General features: G+C 44.3%; 1 protein-coding gene across 2 annotated transcripts; it reads right to left on the minus strand.

Annotated features, from left to right (window-relative positions):
• On the minus strand, window positions 1–25,129 carry LOC119174211 (fatty-acid amide hydrolase 2-A). Of its 2 annotated transcripts, none has more exons than XM_075895998.1 (8): window positions 25,005–25,129; window positions 7,664–7,883; window positions 6,976–7,185; window positions 6,196–6,315; window positions 5,091–5,248; window positions 3,498–3,596; window positions 2,240–2,383; window positions 1–630 (listed from the first exon to the last, which is right to left on the minus strand). In XM_075895998.1, the coding sequence occupies exons 1-8, from the start codon at window positions 25,005–25,007 to the stop codon at window positions 178–180; spliced, it is 1,407 nt and encodes a 468-aa protein (XP_075752113.1). In that variant the 5' UTR covers window positions 25,008–25,129; the 3' UTR covers window positions 1–177. The 2 variants fall into 2 exon arrangements, with proteins under 2 accessions (XP_075752113.1, XP_037280931.2); XM_037425034.2 differs by lacking the exon at window positions 25,005–25,129 and adding an exon at window positions 19,282–19,707.
• Window positions 25,130–25,967: the final 838 nt, after the last annotated feature.

The following is a 25,967-nucleotide window of genomic DNA, read 5'->3' on the forward strand; positions in this document are numbered from 1 at the left end:
TCAAGAAAAAACACGTGTACATATACAACATTTTTCGTCTGTGTTTCAGTCTCCGAGCTGCATCTTTGGCTAAGGAAATTGGTGAACGAGCGAGCAGCACTGGGTAGCAATGTCTGCCTCTTCGAGAAAAGTTGAAGTGGCACGGTTCGTTTCAAAAGGCCGTTTGCGCATCTTCTCCTACTTTGTCGGAGGTTGATGCCAGCCGCCAAATGCCTTCTCGACTTCCCGTGCCCCATCCAAGCACAGGTGGTCCTTGTAGAAGCCGGCCACGACTTGCACGCCGAGGGGCGTGCCCGTGGTCGGGGAGATCCCAACGGGACACTGGCACACCGGGTAACCGAGGACGTTGAAGATGGCCGTGTAGGCATAGTTGAACGGTTTGAGCAGTGGCTGGTAGTGGAAAGGCGCCGGCTCTGGATGTGACGGATAAACGAATATGGCGTTGCCAGTACCGAGGAGCACGTTGAGGCGGGCTCGCAAGTTGTCGGCCTTGGACAGGACGCGTGAGAGTGCCGGGTGGCCGCGCTTCGGCGAGAGCCATTCCAGGAGGCAGAGAGCCAGGGCGGGTAGAGTATGCGGCGAACGGCCCAGCATCCAGCGCACAAGTTCCCGCCATACGCGCACTTTCCCCTGCAACGAGCGTAACAATGCGCACATAAGAGAGAGAAAGTATAAGAAAGGCAGGGAGATTAGCAGTGTGCATAACATTCCCTGTGCAGAACACACCAAAAAAAAAAAAAAAAGAAAGACGCCAACACGCAACGGAAAACTACTCAGTTGCGCACAGTGCTTTTTGAAGGTGAAGTCATTCCCCGGCTTGCCTGTGTATGGCAACAGCAGCAAAAATTGCGAACCAATGTTGGAACTCTACAGTTGGCACAGACATACACAATTCTGCTGTACAGGAAGTTCCTACAACCTTCATTATAAGCGTATGACGAAAGCCTGTTTGGTCGAGATGAATCTTGCTCAAAGAAGTGACCCAAAAGCATGTCGTTAGAAGAAAAGCAGTTCAGGCAGTACAAGAGAAAATGCAGAATAAAAAGACGACAACCTAGCATTTAGATGGAGGGAGTGTGAACAGTTCTTTATGCACACCTGTAAAAAAAGAAAAAAAAAGGAATCTATGTTGCACACCTCCTTTCCAATAAAAAAAAGTACAATTATAGCCAACACATTAAGCATGAAGGTGAAACAACATTCATGGTGATGGCAACAGCCTTTCGTTACAGTGGTCAGATGCAGTGTCATCGCCACAAAAAATGTCGATGGAGCACACTGTCACATGTTCGTGTAGGGTAATTTCATGCAAGACAGCAGAATCATTGAATCGTGTCTACTTCTAATGAAGTCCAAATGGTAATGTGCTGCTTTCATGTTGCACCGGCAAGTCAAAGCATTGCTGCTTTCCGTAACTTGCATGTAGACGATTAAAAATCATATTTACTGACGTGAACAGGAAAATATCCCGACCTGAAAGACAAGCTTGAAAACTTTGTAATAAACTCCGGTACGACTGGCCTTGTCAAGTTACGAACCTTGAATTGGCACATGATTGAAGCATATTCAGAGTAATTTAGAGCAACAAAACTGAATCACAGAAGATAAGAAACTGCCAGGAGAATAAACTTTCTATTTTATGAATGCAAATTGTGCTTCTCTGTTTCTGTAATCGTCTACTTAGTTAATGAAGGTTTAATGATATAAATTTGGCATCAGCACATATACATAAAACTTACAACTACATTTAAGCTTGCAAAATTTTGGTGCGAGCTGGGTGTGAAATATGGCTTTTTTTCTAGAACAATACCATAAAAGAGGCGTAGCATGAGATGGAGGCAGTGTAATAGTGAATTGTATAATCAAGGTCTTTAGTAGACTATTCCTATGGGGGTTTTGCCAGGACAGAACCGATTCATAGCAAATGTGTCAAGAGCCTTGAAAATGTATTTGTTGAACCATACTCATGTTTATTTTGATAATGTTAGAGTGATCTTTGTATATGTGTATATACATGTGTGTAACGCATTCTTTTATTTCTAGTTATGTTTTTGTCACACCCCTACACAATGTTTGTATAGCCAGGTAAGCAAGCTGTAAATAAATAAATAAAATGGGGGTTGTTGCATGGCCCGAGGATGTACGATTGACATTTGACCATATACGTATAGATATCTCTCACATTTGCCAAGAACTGCCTGGGAGCCGAAAGTTGGGTGCATGTTTTGGCTCAGCATACCTTTAGCAGCGTCAGTTCTGCGGAAAAGGGAGGCACGGCTGCAGCCGCCAGTCTTGCGGTGAAGATTTGGGCCGAGTAACGGAACTCTTCGAGGGCAAGCTCGACCACCGGGCTGCCGTACGTTTCATGAAAATAGCGGGCCACCTGCACAAAACAAAGGACAAGCAGTGGTCTACATTTGTGTAAAAAAGTTTGCACGGCCGAAATGTATGTAAACTCAACCCCCATATAATGAACCCGAATATAACTAAATATCAGTTATAACAAAGTAAATGAAGAATAGTATTGTAATAAAAATTGTGTGAAGAATATACCTTTATAACAAAATTTCTCATATAACACTTATTTTAGTGTAAGATACAACTTTGTCGTAATCACGTTTGAGTGTATAAGGTAGTAGGAGCTCAAATCTGGCAATTTTATATGCTAGCTTGTCACGGCACAAGTTAAGTAATTAATTAAAACTCGTACTATAGCCCCAACCACATTTATGTGTGCCACAGGAGACAAAGCAGACACGTGTGTTTCCTTCTTTGCCTAGATAGGGAGCAACGTTGCTCCAACAGTGACGCCATATATGGCTAGGGTTCGGTATTTTTCCTGTCCATCAACAAAAACCTATAAGCCACACCCATTGGGCAAAGCTTGCCACTCACCAGCTGTTCGTTTAAAATACTGTAGGGAACATACGGCCCGCAAACCCCAATTGAAGAATGTGCATGAGACGCCTAGTGCACGTGATTGGCCAGACAAGACGACTCATGTCAAGGCAAAAAGATGTATTTTACTCAAATGGAAAGCTTTAAGAGATACGTTAAATTCAATATAGAGTTTTTTGGCAGATATTTAGATTTTACTTGCAGGGAGTGTGATTGCCTATAGTTGAAAATTCTGTGCCTGCTCTGTGTTGTGTAAAGCAGCTTGGCTGGTCATGTAATGCGAGTGGTGGAATGGCTGCAACTTATTTGGTAGTGCCACCTTTGTGTAAAGACCTTTTCTTTTTTTAAATACCAAAGGTACATGCATGCTTTTCCTCTCACCTGACAACCCTTTTGCTAATTGTTTCATACTTCAGCTCATCTGTGGCACCTTTTTCACGCATGTGCACAAAGTAATGTGCCACTTCACATACTTGGCCCTGTACCTCGCCACTTCGAATCCACAGCGATTCACTGTACAACCGAATCTAAACGTCGCAAGATAAGTAATGTGCTGCAAGACAAAGCTGGCGTTCGAAAGAAGCGTCCCAACAACCCACCTTGCGCACGGCGTCTTTCATCTCGGGGTGGACAGGTGTGCAGAGGGTGCCGCCAAGGTCGTCAACCATGTGGTACACGGTCATCTTGGACCAGTCCACCTGCGGAAAACGACGATGGCATCAGGTCACTTGGTTCAACGTCCTTAACACCACGAAAAAGAGTTGGGCAAACGCCTAGTTGAAGGGAGCAGCTTTTGTGTTCATTTCTACCGCCACTTTTCAAGTGCAACAACTGTACTTGCATTTCGCTCACTCCACTTTTTGCCAGCTGGCACCACATAGCACATGATCTTAAGCAGACAGCTGACCAATTATCTCTTGCATACTACCTGAAGGTATCAAATCTGCGGGAATGAAACTCTTACTATGAATGAAGGATTCAAAGTGGATAATGAAGCCGAGGAGAATATAGGGAACAACAATTGTACTGTTTTAAGTGTATTATATGATTACGATATATATGCAAAGAAAGTAAAGCAGACAAAAAACGAGAGGATAACTGGCACCACAGCTCAATAGGTAAATGCATTGGGTATGTAGTCAACAGGTTGCAGGTTTGGCCTCCGACAGCAACAAGTTCTCATATCGTCCACTTTAATTTACTCCATTATATATATATATATATATATCAATTACAACAGTACAATCACTATTGCCCATACTTTCATTGCTTAATTATCCACTTGTTTTAGTCAAGGCTGCAAAAACTACTGTACGAAAAGTGCAGTGGCTCGAAATCTACACTACATGTGTCGTCAAACAATGCTGGCTTCATTATTGCATTACCCACCAACATATCAACATTTCTCGAACATCATGCTCATGAGCTGCGCAACAGCAGCAACACTCACGGAAGCATCTTGTGATGCAAAAAGATAAAAACCAGATAACCCTGTCGAATAATGCTGCAGCGACTTTCTGATTCTACTTTACTACTGGCTAAAGCACCTTAGCGACATACAGTTGTTAGTGCATTTCCACTTTCCTTCAATGAGAGCACTCAATAGGTACAAAATATTGCCACACGTGCTCCTTTCTTTCTACTTTCAAGCTACCGCCCCATTGCAATATAACTGTTCCCTTGCGCAAAGTGTGCCAGATAATCTTAGAATTCTCAATACATATTAGGTGCATGACGAGAACATTATAGTTAGTTCTGGAACTTACGCCGTCACTAGCGATAATGCTGGAACCTTCGATAATACATGTTTAAAAGGCGATGCGCTTGGCCGCTTGTAAGTCTTTTTGACAACCAAGCGCTGTTGGCCGAATAGCTGTACAGCATGCATTGCTTGCTCTAGTTTGAATTTCCGCTTTGCAGCCACAAGGTCGGCCAAATAAAGAGTTTTACCTCAAAAAAGCAGACTGCTGTCTTCGTCTACGGCATGACCACGTGACAACATATCCCAACACACTGTACAAATTGTGAAAAATCTCGCAGGATGTCACCGCTAGCTTTGCTATTGCTACTCCCAGCTACAGTGCACTGATAAAGTGTAAATGATGAAAAGCTTACGGAGACCCTAAGATCTTCTGCACCGCTGGGACTAACATTAAATTGTTCCCGACATTTTATTTTAACTGCTCTCTCACCTCAGAGTTGAATGGCACCATGGACGCACGGGTACCCGCCATGACGGCCAGCATGGGTTCGAGGTCTCGGGCATAGCGGCACATGGGACCTGCCGCAAGGCAGGCATCCAGAGATTCGTCACGTGCCGGTGGATACTGCCCCTTGTTTGACACCAGACCTGCGTACAGCAAGCATACAGCCACCGTTATTCAACCCAAAGTACCTAAACCGGTACAGTGGTGGACAACTTAAATACGAAGAAGTCTGAGGTAACTTAAATATTTTATTTCGTTTTTATTTTTATCGGTAGGCTTATAATGTTGGCACAATCCTGCCTCACAGACTTAGTAAGGAACCTAAACAACCTTTTGCAACCAGATAACTACCAACAGGAGGTTGTGCCCTCGAGTAATTTCTTGCGGAAGCTGTTCCATGTCATAATTGCCTGCTCACGTTTAATTTTTCCATGACTATCGAAGATCTTCATAGAAGTGAACTTTTTCTGATCACGCCATCTTACACATTGCTGAACCTGGCTGCTAACGTCTTTCCAAAGAGCTCTAGTAAAGAAATGAAAAGAACTACATTTCTTATGCTGCAGTTAAAGATTGGTCTCCCAGCATAACTCTATGCTACATGTTCACGACTATCATATACTCCTATAATACTAAAGATAGCGCTCTGAAATGAGTGGCTTGTGGGTACCGTACTCTATAATGCTTGCACACAACGGCAAGAGTACATGAAAGTGCACACATGTGCCAGTTCTAATTATTAGACTGTTAAACTCTGTGACATAAAGGAGCCGAGATCGTGGCACTGGGCCATGTTTTGTAGTGTTTTGTTGTTGCAGGACGTCACAGTAGCACTGCTTTTGACACAATAGCAGTTCCAGTGTCCGGTGCTTCGAATACGCGCACTGTATGGTCACGCGTCGAAGCGAAGAAAAGTTCAGGAAATTTAGGGTGTCCTAACACTGCAAAGTCAGGACTTGGGACATTAAATGAAAAATTTTGAATTGTCTACCCAATTCGAGACAGGTGGCAAGGTTGTAATGGCACCGAGCAACCCGACGTGCAACTGTGAGCAAGGAAACCTCAATGCTGAGAAATGTGTTTTAATTACCTCTTGTTGGCTTGTGGCCAAAGATGCCATTGAAGAATGCCGGCATCCGTATGCTTCCGCCGATGTCAGTCCCAACACCGAATACGGAGCCAGCACTGGCAATGAGACTTCCCTCACCCCCTGTGTGGTGATATGTCGTGTGGTGAGAAATGGTCGTGAGAAATATAGCATCGCACTTGCAAAATATGCACTATGAACAGGCCACAGGTAAAAGGAATGAAAACAACAAAAAATACATTCATATGGGAACAGGACAGAGATGAATCAGAAAGGAACACCCAGCGCTCGCGTTGTTCAGTCTTCCTTTGTGATCAGTCTCTGCGCAATTTCAATATGAACACAAGCCAATGAGCCCAACTCTCCCTTTTGCAACAAGTACATTATAAATTTGATTAGTTTCCCAATTTGCAATTCAATTTGCAATTGTAACACACTGCATGCTCTTGTTAAACGGATTCTGAAGGGACCAGAAAGCTCAGTTTTCTTTAAGATTAGTTCAGTTTAATGAGTGTTGAATGTGGGTGCTGAACTCAAGCGTGAAACCAATCCTCTTAGAGTCAGTTGTTCCATATATGCTGTTTTTTATTAGATATATTTCATTTTATCAAGAGTCTACAATATCTGAGATTGCACTTAATTGCTTATAAACAGGGCTGGTTTATACACGAGAAAATACGGCAGAAGGATATTTCCACCTGCCCATATGTGCCAATGCTAAATGAGAGTTGACGCTACCGTAACAAAGCAAACATGCAACTGTGTGAGTGAGTGCAAACTGACCACTGGATCCACCACAGATGCGGCGGCTGTCGTAAGGGTTGTTGGTGCGCCCGTGCAGTTTGTTGTACGACTCCCACCACATGCACAGCTCGGAGATGTTGGTGACCGCCAGCGGGATGGCACCGGCCTTGCGCAGTAGAGCCATGCAGTCAGCATCTTGCGGTGCACGGAAGCCCTTTCGTAACACCAGGCCAGCGTCCTGAAGCATGCCTGTGATTGAAAGAATACAGTGGACATTAAGTGGCAGTTTTCGTCGGCGTGCTGATCAGAAAAAGAAATGAAGCTGACTTGTTAGCGAGTCAGTGTAGAACAGGTCAATGTAACAGGGCATAATGAAATCAGCGCCAAATGAAATCTAAACTGTGGCAAGCATTGGAAACGATATTGTGCACGCCATCCAGTCGTCACAATTGACAGGCGAATAGCACTCTGATTTAGAAGCACTGCATATGTCCATGATGACGACTGGACAGAATGCAATATTCCATTGTTAATGCCAGCCGCTGTTTCAGTTTCATTTGATGCCTACAGGTGGCACGTAGAGAGAATGGGCCTATGCCTACTGTCACTGAAGGCAAGAAGAAACAGACGACAATACCCAAGAAGCAAACATCACTGCTTGTGAAAGTTTTCTTACATTGGAGTGAATTAGCGCATAATCATAAAGTGAAGTCATCGCATGACTGACCTTTGACAGCATAGCAGTTTTTGGTTGTCAGTGGCACGCCGAGGAAGGGTTTGTCCTTGGCCAATTGCTCAGGTGTGACTGTACCGGATGCCACGAGCTGGTCGGCAGCTTCAGCTTCGGCTATGGCTTCCTCGTACCGGTCCTCCACCACAGCATTGATCACAGGCTGCACGTCTCGCATGCGTCGAATGTATCGCTCAACTAGGTCGACACTCTTGAGCTGCATGAAAGAGACAAGAAGATGAACTAGACGGAATATGAGCTCAAGTATTACAAGACCTAAAACTGTAACAACATGCTTCCTGCATAACAAGGCTCCGTTAAAGCATGCTGAACAAGTAGGAAGCATAAATTCTGAGATTTTCTCTTTACCGCAATAAAGGCCAGAGAAGTTATTTGCTAACGTTTTACTAGAGTACACGGCCTCCTAAATGTCCACATTTTTATTTATTTATTTACAGTATACTGCAGTCACAAAGGACCATGATGGTGAGAAATTATACAGTTGCAAGTTTACAAGCACAGATGGAACCGTAGGACACACAAGCTCACAGGAGAGTGACGCATATACAAGATTAAAACAAATATATTGGCAAATCCCACGTACAGAGGAAATCAATTATATGGGAAGCACGAATGAGGAAGGTTGATAGGTCACTTTAAAATCAGCACCATATCACGAGGTGGAGGTAAATGATGTCTTACATGACTTTCGTGTCATGATTATCATGTTTGGATGTGTCGTTTACCTTTGTCATCTATTCACATCACGTGATACAAAACTTAGTATATGTGGAGCTAGCGAAACGGCCGCGAGCACGCTATGAGCGTGGTATGTTTTCATGTTCTTACATGACATGCATGTCAGGATTATCATGTTTCAACCGGTCATATATTTCATCATCCATGGACGTCACGTAACACCAAATTTGGTATATGTGGAGCTAGTAAAACGGCCACGAGCGCATCATGAAAGGCTCAATATACTCCAATGTAGCGTTGATGCGCACGCAAAAGCTGGGAGCAGCGACGCTACGTTAGCAAAACACGAGCACTTATAGTGTGAAGCCAGGCGCGACCAGCGTCCGTCGGCGCGGCCTGACGGCAACCGGCTCGACATGCGACATGCTGCACTTCGCGCCGATGCATTAACCAGACAACACTGCATCTCCCTCTTTTCTAGACGGGGGGACGCCGGATATGCTGAAACGTGCATGCATCAAAGCAACACAGCACGGCACGCGTCTGCGAGTATATGGCAGGACCGGCGCCTTGCGTGGCAACGCCGACGTGACGTGACGAAATGAACGCAGGCGAGCACGTGCACCGCGTCACATAAAAATGTATTGGCGTCTTGACTGTTGCATGTAGTCATGTTCTCACATGACATGCATCTCATGATTATCATTTTTGCACCAGTCACATACATTTGTCATCCCTGCTGTCGCGCAATACCGAGTTTGGTACATGCGAAGCTAGCAAAATGGCCGCAAGCGCATCATGAGCGTAGCATGTAGGCATGTAGTCATCTCATAGTCATGTTTGCACCAGTATCATACCTTCATCATCCAAATGGATGATGAAGGTATGAACGTCCCGTAATACCAAATTTGGAATAAGCGAAGCTAGCAAAACGGCTGCCAGCACATCATGAGCGTGGCATGTAGTCATTTTGTTGCATGATGCACATCTTATGATTATCATGTTTGCACCAGTCACACACCTTTGTCATGCATTCACGTACCGTAATGCTAATTTTAGTATATGTGATGCTAACGAAACGCCCGCGAGTGCACCATGAGCGTGCATGTAGTCATGTTGTTACATGACACGCATGCCATCATTTTTATGTTAGGGCCTGTCGCTTGTGTTCTCCATGCAATCACGTCATACTATACCAGTTTTAAACATGCCATGTGAACGAAACCACCGCAAGAGCTACAAGACCATGAAATGTAGATTATGACATACATGTCATGATTTTCATATTATGACTAGTCAAATATGTTCTTCATGCAGTCATTTTATGCCATACCAAGTTTGGTATCGATACCATTATCGAAACGGCCAGGAGAGCTAAAAGTCGCGGGCGGGCGGACATATTGAAGAGGAATGCCCACTACCGCAGAGACATCGACACGTTGGCGCGAGCTGGGACTGCCTGGTTGCTGCTGCGACGACGCCCTTTCTGAGCTCTTTCTGCTTCTGCCCTACCACCCCGATTCCTCGAAGATGTGCCCATCTCTGAAGCTGCCCGCCGTGCTGAGGAATGCCATAAGCTCGCCCAGTCGTTCACAACCATCAACAAATGGAGACAAAAATCTCGGCGTGAGGATAACCACCCGTACCCTAACTTTGTTCCGGGCACCCTTGTGTGGCTTTGGGTTCCAGCTGTTCCTACAGGCCTTTCTTCGAAATTCGTTTCAAAATATCAGGGGCCCTATCACGTTGTCTCGCAGACTTCACCTGTTAACGACATCATCGAACCCGTGACAGCATCCACAGACCAGTGCTTTCGCGGTAGTGAAACCGTTCTCGTACAGCGGTTGAAACCATATTACAATCCGCTCGTACTCAGTTCTCCGTGAGTCGCCAGGATGGCTCTTTTTCCGACGGGGGAAATGCCCACTACCGCAGCGACATCGACACGTTGGCGCAAGCTGGGACTGCCTGGTTGCTGCTGCGACAACGCTTGTATATCCGGCCAGCTCTTGCTGCTTCCGTCCTGACGCTGCTACCGCTTATCGCCTTACATTTACATGAATAGATTAGATAGATTAGATAGATAGATATATAGATAGATAGATAGATAGATAGATAGATAGATAGATAGATAGATAGATAGATAGATAGATAGATAGATAGACAGACAGACAGACAGACTCAAAGTCGCGGAAGTTCGCTAAGAAATGCTTCACATTAAAAAAAAAAACAAGAAAACATCCCCGTCCCTTTGCTAAGAAAGTAATACTCCCATAATCAAGTGCAACATGCAACTGCTGGCAATTGTAAAAAAAAAAAAAAACAAGAAGCTTTCCCTGAAATAAGTCTGTGTGTATATCCAATATTTGCAATTTACGAAGTGACACTTCATAAAAAACATAGTCAAAAATGACAAAACACAGAAGTGAAAGCAAAGAGACAACACTCAGTAGTTTACTGCATTTATAGATGAGTAAGTAGCACAATTTCAAATATACTTGCAGATTCTAAAGGAAATGATATTTTCAGGCAGAGAATTCCAATCAGAAATGGTTCGTGGAAAAAAAAAGTACTTGGAAAGATTAGTGCCGTTTGCAGGAAAATAGATTGCGCACATGTCGATTTCTTGACGTAAGCGACAAGAATGGCTGAAGATGTGCACGCACATTCATATCAAGTATGCTGTGATAAAGCAAGAATAAAAATTTAAGTCTTGACATTTTCCAGCGCTGCTCTAAGGTCGAAATCTTATTTGCAAGCACGACATCAAATGCAACGCGATGAATGAGTCGTGACATTATTATGCAAGCCAGGCATGACATGAATGACTAAATTAAAACTGCAAATTATGCTGCTTCAGGATAACCAAGACACTTTCATGCTATAAAGACACCAAAAGTGGAATGCTCAACAAGTAATTTCAACTACCAGCAGTTTTCTTATCTTTTGCCTTACAGTAAAACACATTGCGTGGCTGTCTTATCGTATCTGGCCCTGTCAGAACGAAACCACACTGGTTAGCAGATTAAATGCAACTTAAACCAAGACCTTTTTAAAAGCTAGCTTTAAGGCCGAACAGAACACACGGATCTTTTGTACGAGGTTCAACTTTGAATGGGACAGATGTGGGGCCAAACGAAGACCGGCTTGTGAGCTGCTCTTACGAAAATGCCACCCAAGCAATGCGGTTAGTTACACGACACTTCCTCATCTACTTCTCTGATGAAACTTTGCATGACAGCCCCAGACAGGAAGCTCATTTACTTTCAGTGCATACACAGTCTTCCCGGTTTCTATAATTTGGGGTGTGGTGATGCAATGACGCGCGATATACACGGAGTGACTGGTGCTTGCCCCACTTTTGAGACCGGCCCCAACGAGTGCCAGAAGAGACGAGAGATAGCGTTCTGAAATTGTGAAACCACGCAGAGCAGAATTGCGAAACTAGATGGAATTATGCAGCAAGCCAGCATTACTCGCCGAGGAAGAGTCAATTGAGCATTCCCGCTGTGTATTCGGTCGTTTCACTTTTGTCGGACTGGCAGTTTAGCATGTTAAGCAGCAGCCTTACACAATGTTTTTATGATGGGTGAATGTCTGTATGGGCGAATTTTTTCTAAATGCAACAGTTTGTCAACGATCCCTTGTCTGGCAAGTGGTTTTGTTTCAATGGCACATTCAGTAGCCTCCCTCACAGAAAGAAATGTGTGGACATGGTAATCTCTAATTGAAAATAAAGAGGCAGCATTTTTTATTTTCTTTATTTTTTGCTGTCATCAATGCATTGACAAGTAGAGGTACTCCGATACTTATGTTGAAGAAAGGGCATGGCAGTCAATGAATTAATCTACATCTGCACCCAATCTATGCGCATATAGACATATGTCAATCCTAACTAATTTGTGAACAATCCAAGCTAACTTGTGAACTGCTGCTAACAATGTTCAGTGAAGCCGATTCAAGCATTCTTTTTCTTCAAAAAGGCACAAAAGCTCAAAGAAAATGCAAAAAAAAAACACACACATACATATGTGCACACAAGACGTGTATAAGAACACAGAAAACTTCCCTCACAACACTTGCATATCTGATGACTCAGGGGCTGACATTTCTTTCAAACCAACATACGATTTCTTTTTTTTTAATATTGCTTCCTCGACCTCTCAGAAGTTCATTGTCTCCTCTATCTTCATAGTTTTATCCTTATTCGTCTTCTTATCACTCGCTCACAGGTATGAATCACAATGCAACAGGAAGCAGCTCATGCCTACGAGGCGCGACTGAGCTCGCATTTACATTCAGATGCCTGCAAGAACAGGAAAAAGAATCTGCGTGACGAGAAAAAAAAAAAAAAGCTGCAAGTCTTTCCAAGCCATTCCTACAACCCTCAATCATGGCAATTTTCCCATTGTGTTGGCATCCGTATGGCGAGGCCACTCGAGAATGTAACAATGGGGGCTCATATCCTGCAGTCTCGAAAATGACCACTCTTCTTTCCATGTGTGACACGTAAGATCCACGATTCTGGTCTGCCTGACCGATTATAGACCGAGTCATTTAAGCACAAACAACAACATCAACAACAAAACAAAGGTCATATAAGCACAAAAAACAACAATAAAAACAACAAAGCAAAGGTCAATGCAAGGACCTACACTTGCTAACCTGAAATTCGAAATGTCTTCTTTTCAAGCTATGAGTGACATCTATAAATGTAATCGTATTGACATATTGAATCTAGGAATGCCTTGCCAGTACATTTACGTTATTTAGTTGCAAAGAAGCACAGAAATTTTTTCGTAATCTTTGAATGCTTATATACTAGATTAAACTATCACATCACACCATGCAATGACATGTTTTCCAAGTTTCTTCAGATCTTTCACGAGTCACACTACATCTAATAAATGGCCTACTTTTGTATTTACAAACAAGTTTCATAATAAAAATGCCTTCTTGAGGGTGTTCTTTTGTTTTTGTGTTCTCTATACCTTCACAGTAAATACTCATTCTATTGTCGTTTTTTTCTAAAGCCTGAACTTGCTCAATTACACTTATGTTAACTGCTAAGTTGTTCTGAATGCCTTTACAATCTTTATTTTCAAAAAAATTATAAACAAGAGAAGAATGTGCTAGGTATTAGCCAGCTATTAATCTTATAACTAGGACAATGAATTCCAGCAAGGAATCTGAAAGACATGAAAGAAAAAACCTATTGAAACAAGTGTTATGCAGAAAATATTCTTTTTCCCCACTTGAACACAATCGGTAGCATTTAGACATTGGTCATGCAAATGACGATATGTAAAGGAATAAAGGCATTTTAAGAAATGAGTGTGATGATTTGTGTAGCTTTGCATGCCTCTGTTTGTATTTTTGATGTTTCATTTAAAATTGTGCAAGCATACGAATATTTTTGGTCAGAATTTCTGAAAGCCAATGGCTAAAATTTTGAAAAAGGGTAAAGATAAAAGACTTTTCTTTTGAACCAGGTTTAGGGCTATACTTATGGAAGCCAATCCAACTTTTCTTTGGGCAGTACAAAAATTTCTTGTTCTGAGAACCTGCATACATCATTCATAACATAAAAAGTTTAGACGGCTTAAAAGATACAAGCTAGTGGCGCAGACAGAGATAACAAAAGAGATTTTGTAGTCATTGTGTGTTCTTTCGCCACCACTACCTCTGCCTGATGTAAGTGGCAGGTGGGAACTTAGTCAAGCAGCTAGTCGCTTTTCTTTTCACCCCCTCTTTAACACTGTAAAAAAAGAAGAACATGGTAGAGAGAGGTTATCAACAAAGTTATTTGCAGCCGACACGAACTAAGATAGCAGTTGTGGCTGTCACATTGTGCTCAGCTGCAGTGAAAGCAGAACCTAATCACACTGCAGTCCAGATAACATTACACGAGCACAGCCCCGAGCTCGGTACGCATGCACTAGCCAGAATAGACAGATGCTTTTGAAAGCTAGCGCCAACAAGTCGTGCACGGTATTTCAGCACTGGATAAGTGGTGAAGAATTGACGGAGAAGGGCATACACATTGATCTGCTGTACGTAAATTCATAAATGGATGACTAATAAATGAAATACGTAACTTTCACGTGATGTTTCCACATGAAAGTTCTTAAGAGATGAAAATTCTGTCCTACAACATGGGCGGCAGCAGGGGGGTGCAAAAGGGGCATGTGCCCTCCCTCGAACCTCACTAGCACTTGCCCTCACCCAAGCTATACCAGTGCTTTTCCCCTCCTCCAGCCGCGATGTAACACTGCTTTGCAGCCCTAAGAAAAAATCCTACCGACCACCATGCCTAGCAATAATTAATTTCTTATTGGGTCACTCCGCGCCAAAGGCCCCGGCTATTTCGACGACCATCCTGAAAGCTCTCACGTGACAAAACAATTTTTTCCTCTCAGAAATACTCCAGAAGTTCACTGTTCTAAATGTTTAATTTTTAAATTAAACATTATTATTAAAAAATAATTTTTTTAAACATTTATTTAAGCCCAAGTGTCTCACAAGATGCATGTGAATAAGGGGGGCATCATAGAACAAATGACAATAAAAATCTACACATGAGGCACAATAGTTTAGAAAAATGTGGTTGCAAAACACCGTTGCACTTAAAAGAAGCGCAAAATAAACAATATTCATAAAAACGCCCGGCATGCATGGAAGGCGCAGCACAATCGCAGTGGAACCGCACCACTTCTAAAACCCGTTGCAAACTTCCTTGGGGCTACCAATACATGTAAGCTAGCGAGGTACCCCCTACTCCAATAATTTATTCATTGACTGATGACGATGAAAAGTTATGGCCCAGCCCTTTGTAATGAATTGGAAGCATCCGACAACCCACTCGTATTGTAGTTCATATTGTGCAACGACTTGTTACACAATTCACATTTTGTGATACCTGGTTGTTATTTTACTCTTGTACCACGTTATACTGCCTATGTTAACGCGGTAGTTTCAAGCACCGGCATGGCTCAGTGGTAAAATACTGAGCTGCCACAAAGACGACCTAGGTTCAAACCCGCATTCTATGTTGGATATTTTTTTCTTCTTTCGTGCAATACTGACTGCAATATCAGTTACGGACACCGGCGACAGTGGCTGGCAACTATGGCATTCTTGCTGTCACCTTATAACAACTTTCACTGTAAAAGATATATGCATTCTCCGCTTTCAAGCAGATTGTTGCAGGGTGATGTAGACAGTGTGCTACCACACAAAAATTTTTCACGCATTTTTGTAGCCCCTTTCGTACCAATGACTAAAGTAGTTTCAACTGTGTTCCAAAAAACAAGCCCATGAAGTACTAAGAATTGCAGAGTTTAACAATACATTTTTTGCAACCTCTTTCTACAATGGAAATTTTGAATAATCAACAGACTATTCCAGCGCCACACTCAGGGTACCCTACCAAAAGTTTCATTGTACCTACCTCCTGTTCAGCATCTCACAATTTCCGAAAATGTTTTTTTAAAGATTTTTCAAAGCTCTATAGCAAGGCTCTAACAAGGATATGTGGAAGGTTATTTCATGTAAACTAAGAACATGCCACAGCCATGTCTCTTCCTGAAGGAGATAATTAATGAATGTAAACCCGAGAAGTCACAGAATAGTTACGTTACAAGACAATTACTTTAGCAAACGCTCACATGATGTTTATTAAAACCAATTTGTCATTGCAAGTTAACTGCACCACAACTTCCGCAATCTAAGAGATCATTCCTCAACTGTCGAGTAGCTTTCGTCCAACCTATCACTTCATGCTTACACCAAATAGTGGCCTTCAATGTCCGAAAACAGTAAAAATTGCCACAGAAATAGTTTCATTCTCAATAAAGAAATTTAAGATAACAAGAGCCCTCTTCCTCACTATGACAGATAAACAAACTAGAAAGAAAATTATGTTGTTGGCTTTATTGCCTACAAGCCTACCAAAATAAATTCGCAGCTGACGCACTGGCAAATATACAACCATTCCAATGGCACAGAAGACACCTCATAGACACGGTACAAGAAATAAAAAAATTCAGCTGTATAAATCATGCCAAGCATTCCCAGACACAGGTGTTTTCTAGTTATTTTTTTTCTTTTTCTTTTCCACCTGTCAACCTGACACAGCGTGGAAGGCAATACATTACTGACACAACAAATGACAACACGGCCAGCCTGCTATCTCTGAACTGTGACAAAATAGAAACACACCGAAAATGACTTGCAACAGGCGTGCCTTAAAGGGGCACTAAAGAGAAAAAAAGAATTACTTTTCGAATATTAGTAATGTATACTCTCATCCTGAAAACATTATTTTTACTTCAACACGACACTTGGTAAGCGAGAAAATGCACAAAAATAGAATGCAAGTGGAGACATCACCTTGAGATTTACACACCAAGCACCATGATGTCATACATTTTGAATGTTGTATACCGGGTTTTACGCACCCTTTTAATCGACAAAAAGAAAATACATTGTCATTCGCGAGTGCCGTGAACCTAGCATATGAAGTTTCAGAATAGTATTTCATCGAGGCACCGCTGCGAAAATGCGAGATACATTTTGAAAATTTTCAGGTCAAGAGCACAGATTTCGGTGCGAAAGTTGAACATGAAACTTAAACCTTAATTTTGTCTGCTAATAATAAACTTATCATAGTGAAACATAAAAGTTCTTTCACAGTGTAAAGGCCAGTAAATATTCTCATCTATTCGCGTCAAGTCGTCACTCAGATTGTTCATTTTAGCACAGCTGCATGAATACAGCACTAGGTCCACTGTAATTTACGCAATTATGATGCTAGCATCAACGTCTCCTTGAAGTTACTAAACTTACGCTCTGCGACACATATAACGTTGTGATACTGCTGTGTACAAAAACAGGGCCATTATTACGATATGTGTAGTTTAACGTCTCAAAACCACCAGATGAGAGATGCCGTAGTGGAGGGCTCCATAAATTTTGACCACCTGGGCTCCATCGCCTTTTGCCTCCATCGGAAATGCAGGCGCCGCAGTAGGGATGTGATCCCGTGACCTGCGGGTCAGCAGCCAAGTACCTTAGCCACTAGACCACCGCAGCAGGGCCAAAAACCCGGCCAGAAGAAGCTTCGTAGTTCAGACGGTTACATAAAATGTCTTGATCTTCTCCGACTAGATATGCTACATACTGCACAACTTATCACGATCCACCAGCAAAAGCACACGAATTCACTGAAAACTGGTATATCACTAGATATATTCTATTATACTTCACGAAATGCTTTATTCAGAGTCTAAAACGTATATATTGTGTGCGGCTGATTGATAACACATGCTGCTCATTACTGTGTAAAGAGGCGTTCATGGCGACAAGCAATGGTGAGAGCTGGCAGAAGGTCATTTCTGAAATGTTCAGGTAGCAATCAAATGTGGAACTCTAAGAAACCAGTTATGTAGCACCGATATCTCGTGTTTAACAGCAGTCAAAGAAAAAAGGCATCTTAATTTCCATGCACTCAGGCCAGCGCGGAAAGAAAGTAAGCCCTAGAGCCTCCATTGGTGTCTACGTCGTGTCGCGCCCATTGCATAATACAGTCTAACCCTGACACAGTTAGGCTTTCACAAAAACTAAAGAGAGTCTCTCCAACGGATGCCAAAAGGATACACGCCGCTTATATACATCTCGATTACGAGGATCGATCCAAGTGCATCAGATATCTGGCGAACACTTACAAAAAGAAGCACCTGTGCCAGCTGGCGCGTGATACGATCAAGCCGGCAAAATAAAAATACGCGCACGTGTTATCACTTACACATCATAATTCCTCGCTGCGCGCGCGTTTTCGCCTTGAACGCTTCTCGACTGCGCTCCAGAATGCGCAAACCTGTTTTTTTTCTCTGCTTCCAGAACGAGCCACACGCGCGTGCTGGGAGCGAAAGCGCCATAATAATGGGCTTTAATCGGTGTAACGCGACTTGTTTAAACTTGTAAGCGTATAGAGGATCTATATATAGTCTATTTTATTTTCTTGCTGACCCTCCACATTCCCCTAACTTTCGATCGTGATCACGTTGCTCCCGCGGCCGCCAGCCCAGCTTGCTGGGTCGAATAGAATTTATTTATCGCGTGTCAAAAAGTGACATCACCGCTGGCGCGTGACCAGAAAGGTTGCACGAAAGATGACGCCCGCCGGATATTTTCCTCGCACGCGCTCGTCGCGCTTTCGCAATGAACGTGAGCCCACTGCGTAAGATCGAGAGAAAAAAACACAAAAACAAAACCGAAGGGATAATGAAATACACCGCCGATCAAGCCCCCATGAGTCGTAAGCGGGCCACATTCCCGCTTAATCGTTCAGTTTACAATGTTGCGAACCTACATAAACTGCAGCCGGAGATGCAAGCGCGAACCGTACGCCACGAGTGTGCATGTTTACTTAGGAGTACGGAGAGCATACGAGGGGCGCCCCGGTCGAAGCGTGGACTATCGAGCTATTGTGGCAGTGAAAAAAAAAAAAAGAGTTGCGCACGCAACGCGCGACCTTTATCTCAGCTGCTGTCGTGACGACCGCGAGCGGCTGGCAGCAGCTGATACCCGAGAATCACGAGGTCTCATTCTTTGCGAATGTTGGCGCAGCTGGTTCAACGCCGGCAGCCACCGTGCGGCTTGCCTGGCGGCGAAGCCATCGCTACGGCGTAACCGCGTTGCCATTCCATTGTGAACAAGCGTAGCGAGAAGAGGACAGTACTTCTGCGTATTTTCAATACGGCAGGCCGTTTCGCGAATACAACAGATAATAAACTTCCACGCAAGCGTAGCTCTCACGACGTTGAAGTCAGTGATATGCGCACATACGCGCAAGAACAAAGGATCTCGAACGTCACGGCTGGGTGAAAACGAAAGCGGGGGATGCGTGATCTCACCTTGCCGTTCCTGATCTCTTCGGCGAGTACGGTGGCCGGTTTCAGCAGTGTTACGTCCGTGATGGGAGGCAGCAGCTTCGGCTTTCCATGGATGAAAGCGAACAGCGACGTGAGAAAAAACTCGTTGAGCACTTTCACGTAGCGGATGACCATGAATAGACACTTGAGCACAAGTTTCTTCATGTTCGTCATGACTCGACTCGCTTGCACTTTTGAAATAAAAGAGAAAGGTGCTTCTTAGCCACCGGTCGACGGGCTTTCCGAATAAAGAGCAGTATATGGCGGCACCGTGTGCGAAGCGATACGCAGGCCCCTTTACGCCCCGGATTTCCGTGGAGCTGCTAACAACAGCTGACGCGCTTCTGCAACAGCGCTACTGAACTCCGAGTACTGACGCCAGACGCGAGAACTACAGGCGCTGCTGGTCCTTCCGTAGCGGCCGTACCAACCCCAGCGAACTCCCGCCGGCGATGTGCTTGAAAAGAGAGGTGGCGAGGGGGAGCGCCATTTGCCGCCTTGCCTAAGCGCTCCTGACCTTGGGTTGGGGATCCCTTCGATTCGCGCGCCCGGTAAGCAAGCGATACCCCCTAACGTCACGCGTAGTCAAAGGGCTGACCGCTCGAAGCGCCACGTGCGTCAGGGAAGTGGCGGGAGGCTTGAATTTTATTTTGCAACGCAGTTGAAAAAGCAAGTCGTTCATCGCGAATGCGGACCGCGATAAACGTGGGGGGTAGAGAAGGAATTAAAAGGCTAGAATTAGAATGTAATAAGATAGAGAGAGAGGAAGGAGAAAGCGAGGCGCAGGGACAGAGAACGACGGAAGTGAGGAGAAGATAGGAAAGATGGAGACGGTTGCTTGAGTCCGAGGACGAGGCACCACTGGCGAGAGCTCTTGTCGGCGACAGATGGTGGCGTAGGACCAACCCAGTCGGCCAGAGCTGCACTGTCGTCGGAGATCGCAAGGGCACAACCGGTCGGCACGGAATCCATCCTATCCTTTTAATCCCTTATCTACCCCCATCCCTCGTGTGCTACTGTTGAGGTGTCCTCCCCCTGAGAGACAGTTACGGCGCTCACTTTTCTCTTTTTTTTACTTAAAATCCCTTATCCCAAAAACGTTCATACCACACCCGAGAAAGCGTGAAACCAGTGGTTTTACGAAATAACCTGTTTATCGTACGCTCTGTTGGCATGCGCAGGCAGAGGTGCGCCTCGAGACCGGCCGTGGTGCAGGGTTACCCTACAGGGGGGGGGGGTGGGGGGGGGTGGGGGGGGGTGGAGGTTTGTCACTGCGTTCTCACTGTGTGGAACAGACTTGCACCCCCTCATTAAAGGGGCCCTGCAACACTTCTTGAGCATGGTCAGAAAACGCTGCCTATCGGTAGTAGAGGTGCCCGACAACACGCGAGCCAAATAATATAGCGCAGCACGTGGCCTGGAATACACTATTAGTTATCGAAGTCAGCTAAAAATGGCTTTCTCTTCTCTCGACAAATTACGGAAAATAGGTCCAGTAAGTCCATCTATCAGCCATTGGCTGATTTAAGCATGGCGTGGTCGTGTTGTTACAGAGGTCACCGCAAAAAACCGTCACTTGTCCACGCGCGCGCCCGTGATCGCACTGAGAAGCCGCGTATTCGAAGAAAAAAAAAAGTGCTCAAGGTCACGAGGTGCGAGTGATGTTTTTTGTTTGCCCTTCTCATCCTTCCCTGCTTAGCTTCCAGCGCTTTCGTCCGGACGAGAGAAGAGAGAATGCGATTGCAGCGTGTGACAAATCTTTGTACCTCCGTTCGTACTGGACAGATTCTTAAAAGTTTTTTGCGGCGTTAAATTTGTGAGGCAATACGCTTTTCCAGTGAATTAATTCCATGGTTACTCAAAAAAGCGTTTCAGGGCCCCTTTAAAGGTGTACGTATTTCTTTGCGTTCTGCAGGCACATTTAGCATCTATATATGTCCACCTACGCCTGGATTTTGTCGTGATATTGCGGTGAACCAAAATTAGTATGGAAGGGTAAGATGGTTTGACGAATATGACTCACTGTTGATGACATGAAGGATGTGACAGTCACGTCGCGTAGGTATAGTCAAACCCTTTCCGCCACACACATGTACGTGGCACATACTCGCCTACCAGGGACGGGCATGTGCCACAGGTAAGCAGGTATGTGCCACAGCTGATTGGCAGAATTATGACCACCCAGGAACGGCGAGAACAGACATTGGTAATTTTAACACAAGCGTGTTAAGAAAAAAGCTTACATCGGCAGCCTTGAGGCTGACGAATGCAAAGAATAAATGTCAAGGCCCCAGCAAGAATCAAACCCATGCATTCTGCGTGGCAATCAAATAGTCTACCACAGAGGCACGCTAGGTCTTGATACTGCTTTAGAAACAGACACTACTTTGGCGTAATGCTGGTGAAATGTAAACAGTAGTTGCAATGCTGACTATTCAATTTTATTAGCATTACATATGTACTTCTATAATGGAGCTATCACTTCGTGTTAACGTCAATTGTAGTTGAGTTCTATGCACTGAAGTTAGCTTATGTAGCAGTGTCACGGTGTCCAACTAGAGAACCTCTCCACGTCTGCGGAGTGCATTCAGTTACTGGAAATGTGGCATGCCATGAATTCATGCCACTCTTGACCATGCTGCCCCACCGGACCCGCGGCCAGCACATTCCCAGCGTAAAGAAAACGAAAGTGGACGAAATGTCACTAGGGCTCTTAAACATGCAAACTTGACGAGTGTGAACTTGCGTATGAACGCGTGCTGAGATGTTTGAAGAACGATGCAGGGAATGCGTACTGATGAATGCGAACCGACCATCGAGGTGCATCAGGTGGGTGACCGCGTTAAACCTAATTCAAGTGATAACGTGATTTGAGTTCAAACACTGCCTCCGAGACGAGCGTCCAAAAGCAGATCTTTGGGGACAGCATTCGTTGCTGCGTAACACATTCCGTCTTCATCGTTTGTGTCGGCAGTTGTGAAAGTTTGGTGATGTCAAAACGACTGAGAAGTGTGGCAGCTTGGGCTATAGTTGCTAGTCCTTCGTGTCTTTCTTGTCTCTGTGTCGTCGTTTTGTTCTCGCGCTACAACTATCGTCAAAACGACGTTGCGGAAGAAAGGCCGGAAACAGGTGGCGCGCTGCTCCCCGAGCTGTATAGCTTATCAGTACTCAGTGCTAAGCAGGAATCGAACCCAAGCATTCTAATATATATATTATTAGCATTACACGTATACTATGATATAGATACGACAGTCGCGTCCGTGGGTTACCACCCTCGCGAGCAGAACCACTACATATCAGCTTACGGCTTCTGATGTTTGATAACGCTCATGTTTCTGTTTGCATCGTTACGCAAGAGTAAAAAACAAGCGCACGCTTATGTAAAACATATGCGACTGTTCAACACATGGTCATGTGTACAACCTTTGTACATATCTTTAGCGTAATTTCGTAACGTAACCTTGCTAGTACACTCTAGTAACGTTTCGCTAATTACAATATGGTCACGTTCCCTCCCCATGCTTCGCAGAACGCCGATTCCCAAAGTACAGTCGCGCGCAATATGAAAGTTATCGCGTCAGCGTCGACCTTCCTAACGTCCCTGGGGCCTATCGGCGCGCTTCGGAACAGTTAAAATCAAGATTGTTGAATGTTCTATATATATGCCACAGCTATCGCCCATACGATAAACTCTTCTATTTTTTTTTCAACTTTTTATTCCTTGCGATCAAGTGTATTCTTCGGTCTCTCGAGCCATCTCCACAGGTGATTACAAAATTGCAGCGAATGGTGTGTGAAAGCTGGTGCTCGACGCTGCTTCATTTAAACAGCTTGCTAAGGCAGGAGTAATCGCACAGCAAGAAGAGTGGGTGAGCCTTTTGCTTGGTGTCACCCTCTCCACGAAAAAGCATACGCTGCTGTAGTTTTTGGTCGATGCTCGAGCGACAATTAAAACCTTCAAAACCCGCTCGACTGTGCGTGAGATCGGCCGTACTATTTTAACAAACGAGCGCGTCTTCCTGTATAATACAACGCAGCTACATCTCTCAGGACTTTAACGCACACGTTGGAAAGCAAAATCATACCTGCAGCCAAGGGAATAAGCCGAACCGCATCAGCGCCGTTGGCTGAGCACACGCCAGCGTGAAATGATGATGATGCTCCAGGAATGATAGGCACTCAGGTGCACTCAGGTGCACTCAGGTATGCTCACCGCGGTCGTGTATATAGCGTGGTCACCCTATCGGAAAAAAACGAATGGTGGGCATGGTGGAAACCACCACCCACCATTATAGTGGATTAATGTAGTGGGTGAATGGTGGGAAACGCCCACCATGGCGCATGGTGGGTATGGTGGGTGCTGCAGCGCCGGCAACACTGGAGCGCGAAATGACGTCAGAATCACCGTGACGAACTGCCACAAAAAATAAAAAACAATTCTATAAAAACGACATAAACAACACCCGTCCCGTAAAAAAAAAAAAAACAAGGCGCCACGGAGGATCGAACGTGCAACCTACGAATTCTAAGTCGAAGACGCTAACCGCTGCGCCACACCAACATGACGTTGAGTGCGTGTTAAATACTTAGTTAGCATACAAACTTAAGGTTCAGCTTAAGTTATGTTTGTCGTGTACACAACATAAACAAGATCTATACCTGCTACTAAAAATTGCACATTTATTAAACACAAGCAACGGCGGCCTGTAACGATTGCCACTATGTTAATGGCACTAGTGCTATTTTTTTTACAATTCACAACTTCAAGAAAAAAAAAAACCAAGTGGACTGGGGAGCAGCAACAGTTTACCGGCGGGGTCTGCCAAGTTTAATATCCGTTTCGCACTCGTTCTAAAGGGCGACATCTGCTCACGCTTTATGACGCTTCTAGGCTCATTCCATAGATACGCCCGCCTAATTTATTTGATTGAGTATTGGGATGCTTTTCGCGCAATGTAGAGGGCGGTCGCGCCAGCGCAATGCTGTAGCTCTTTCGCTAAAGCAACAACTACATAACGGCTTGGCCAAAACGAATGCAGTGTGCCGGAAACATTACGCTATCATAATGGTTCACCAAGCACACGAATTGCCACGTCTGAGTTCTCGTACAAAAGCTAGAGAAGTGCCAGCGAGTGCGACCGGTGGCTGTCGGTGAGAAGACACTTAATTACGTTCTCTGAAAGTGCTTTAATCGCGTCGCATTGATGTTTGTTGCTTCTTGAGCGGACACCATACACAATGAAAAATGCTTCATTTAGGTTAATTGATGCCATATGGCTGCGCTGTATTGCCATACTTAATCGTCGTAATCGCGTATTCTGAAACCCGGAAGCACGGATAACACAATTGTACGGGCTCGGTCAGTAGGCCTAACCTTTGGTGGAAATCATGGTGGTAGAACATGTAGTGTACAGATCCCAGCTTGGTACACTATATAAATGGCCCGCCATTTTAAGCCCACCCACCATATGCTTATGGCTTCCCAGCATTATCGCAATGGTGGGCAGAGTGTCCCATTATTGCCCACTATCTAGCCTCTGCTTTCCACCATCATTTCCACTTTACCCATCATCTGTACACCATACCACCCAGTATGTCCCGGCATAACCACCATATTTTCCACTACGTCCCACCATAGCCATCATAATTTCCACCATGCCGACTAATATTTCCACCATGTCCACTATTATTTCCACTACGCCCACCATGTTTTCCAGTATCCACCATGGCAATTTTTCCGATAGGGCAGGATACACAGCTGCTGGCCACGATCGAAGCAAGGTCGCCCAGCTGATCCCGGCGGCAGCGGTCACATTTCGATGAAGGCGACATACGCTAGAGGCCAGTGCATCTGTGCGATGTCACTGCACATTAATAAAGAACACCGGATGGTCATCATCACCGGAGCCCTTCACTGCGGCGTGCATCTTACATCGTGGTTTTGCCACGCAAAACCCCAGATATCGTTATTACCTACCCAGGGTTATCGGTAGGCCTAAATGATGAGCTATTTCTTGAATTGGCTGCTTAGCAGTGTAACGATCGGCGTGGATCGGCGCAACCCACCCCTGGGATCGGCAATGAAGCGGAACTACGCTAGGCCTACCTAAAAGGAAATTGTATTATATTCTAAATAGATTTGAAATACAGAGTTTACAAAATAACTCATTGGCATACTCTAGGGAACAACGAATAATAATAATAATGATAATAATAATAATAATAATAATAATAATAATAATAATAATAATAATAATAATAATAATAATTTTGAAAGAAAAACTGCAACATTAGGAAAATTTACCGTTCAATTCCTTTTGTCTCACGTAGGAAGTTGCATACGGCGCCAGTATACATTCCTGTGGCTAAAACCCAGTACGGTAGCACAGAAGGAAAGAGCCGCAAATAGTGAAAAACTAAAGTCATTTGGAGCACATATGTTCCAGTAATCATTTTCTATCAATTGTGAACCTGCCGCGCGTTATAACAAATTATGCAGAGATGATAAATTTACTGTCATTGCGACCGAGGCATAACAGTGACTGCATCAAGTCAGACCTGTGTACGATCGAACTGCGCACCGTACCGGTATTCGGCTTTTCACACATAAGGGCGCCGTTTATCCAGAGGCCTAGGCTCTGTGAGTCATCCTCTGAGCGACGCCAGAG

The sequence above is a fragment of the Rhipicephalus microplus genome, chromosome 5 (assembly GCF_043290135.1).
Source record: "Rhipicephalus microplus isolate Deutch F79 chromosome 5, USDA_Rmic, whole genome shotgun sequence".
Classification (NCBI taxonomy): domain Eukaryota; kingdom Metazoa; phylum Arthropoda; class Arachnida; order Ixodida; family Ixodidae; genus Rhipicephalus; species Rhipicephalus microplus.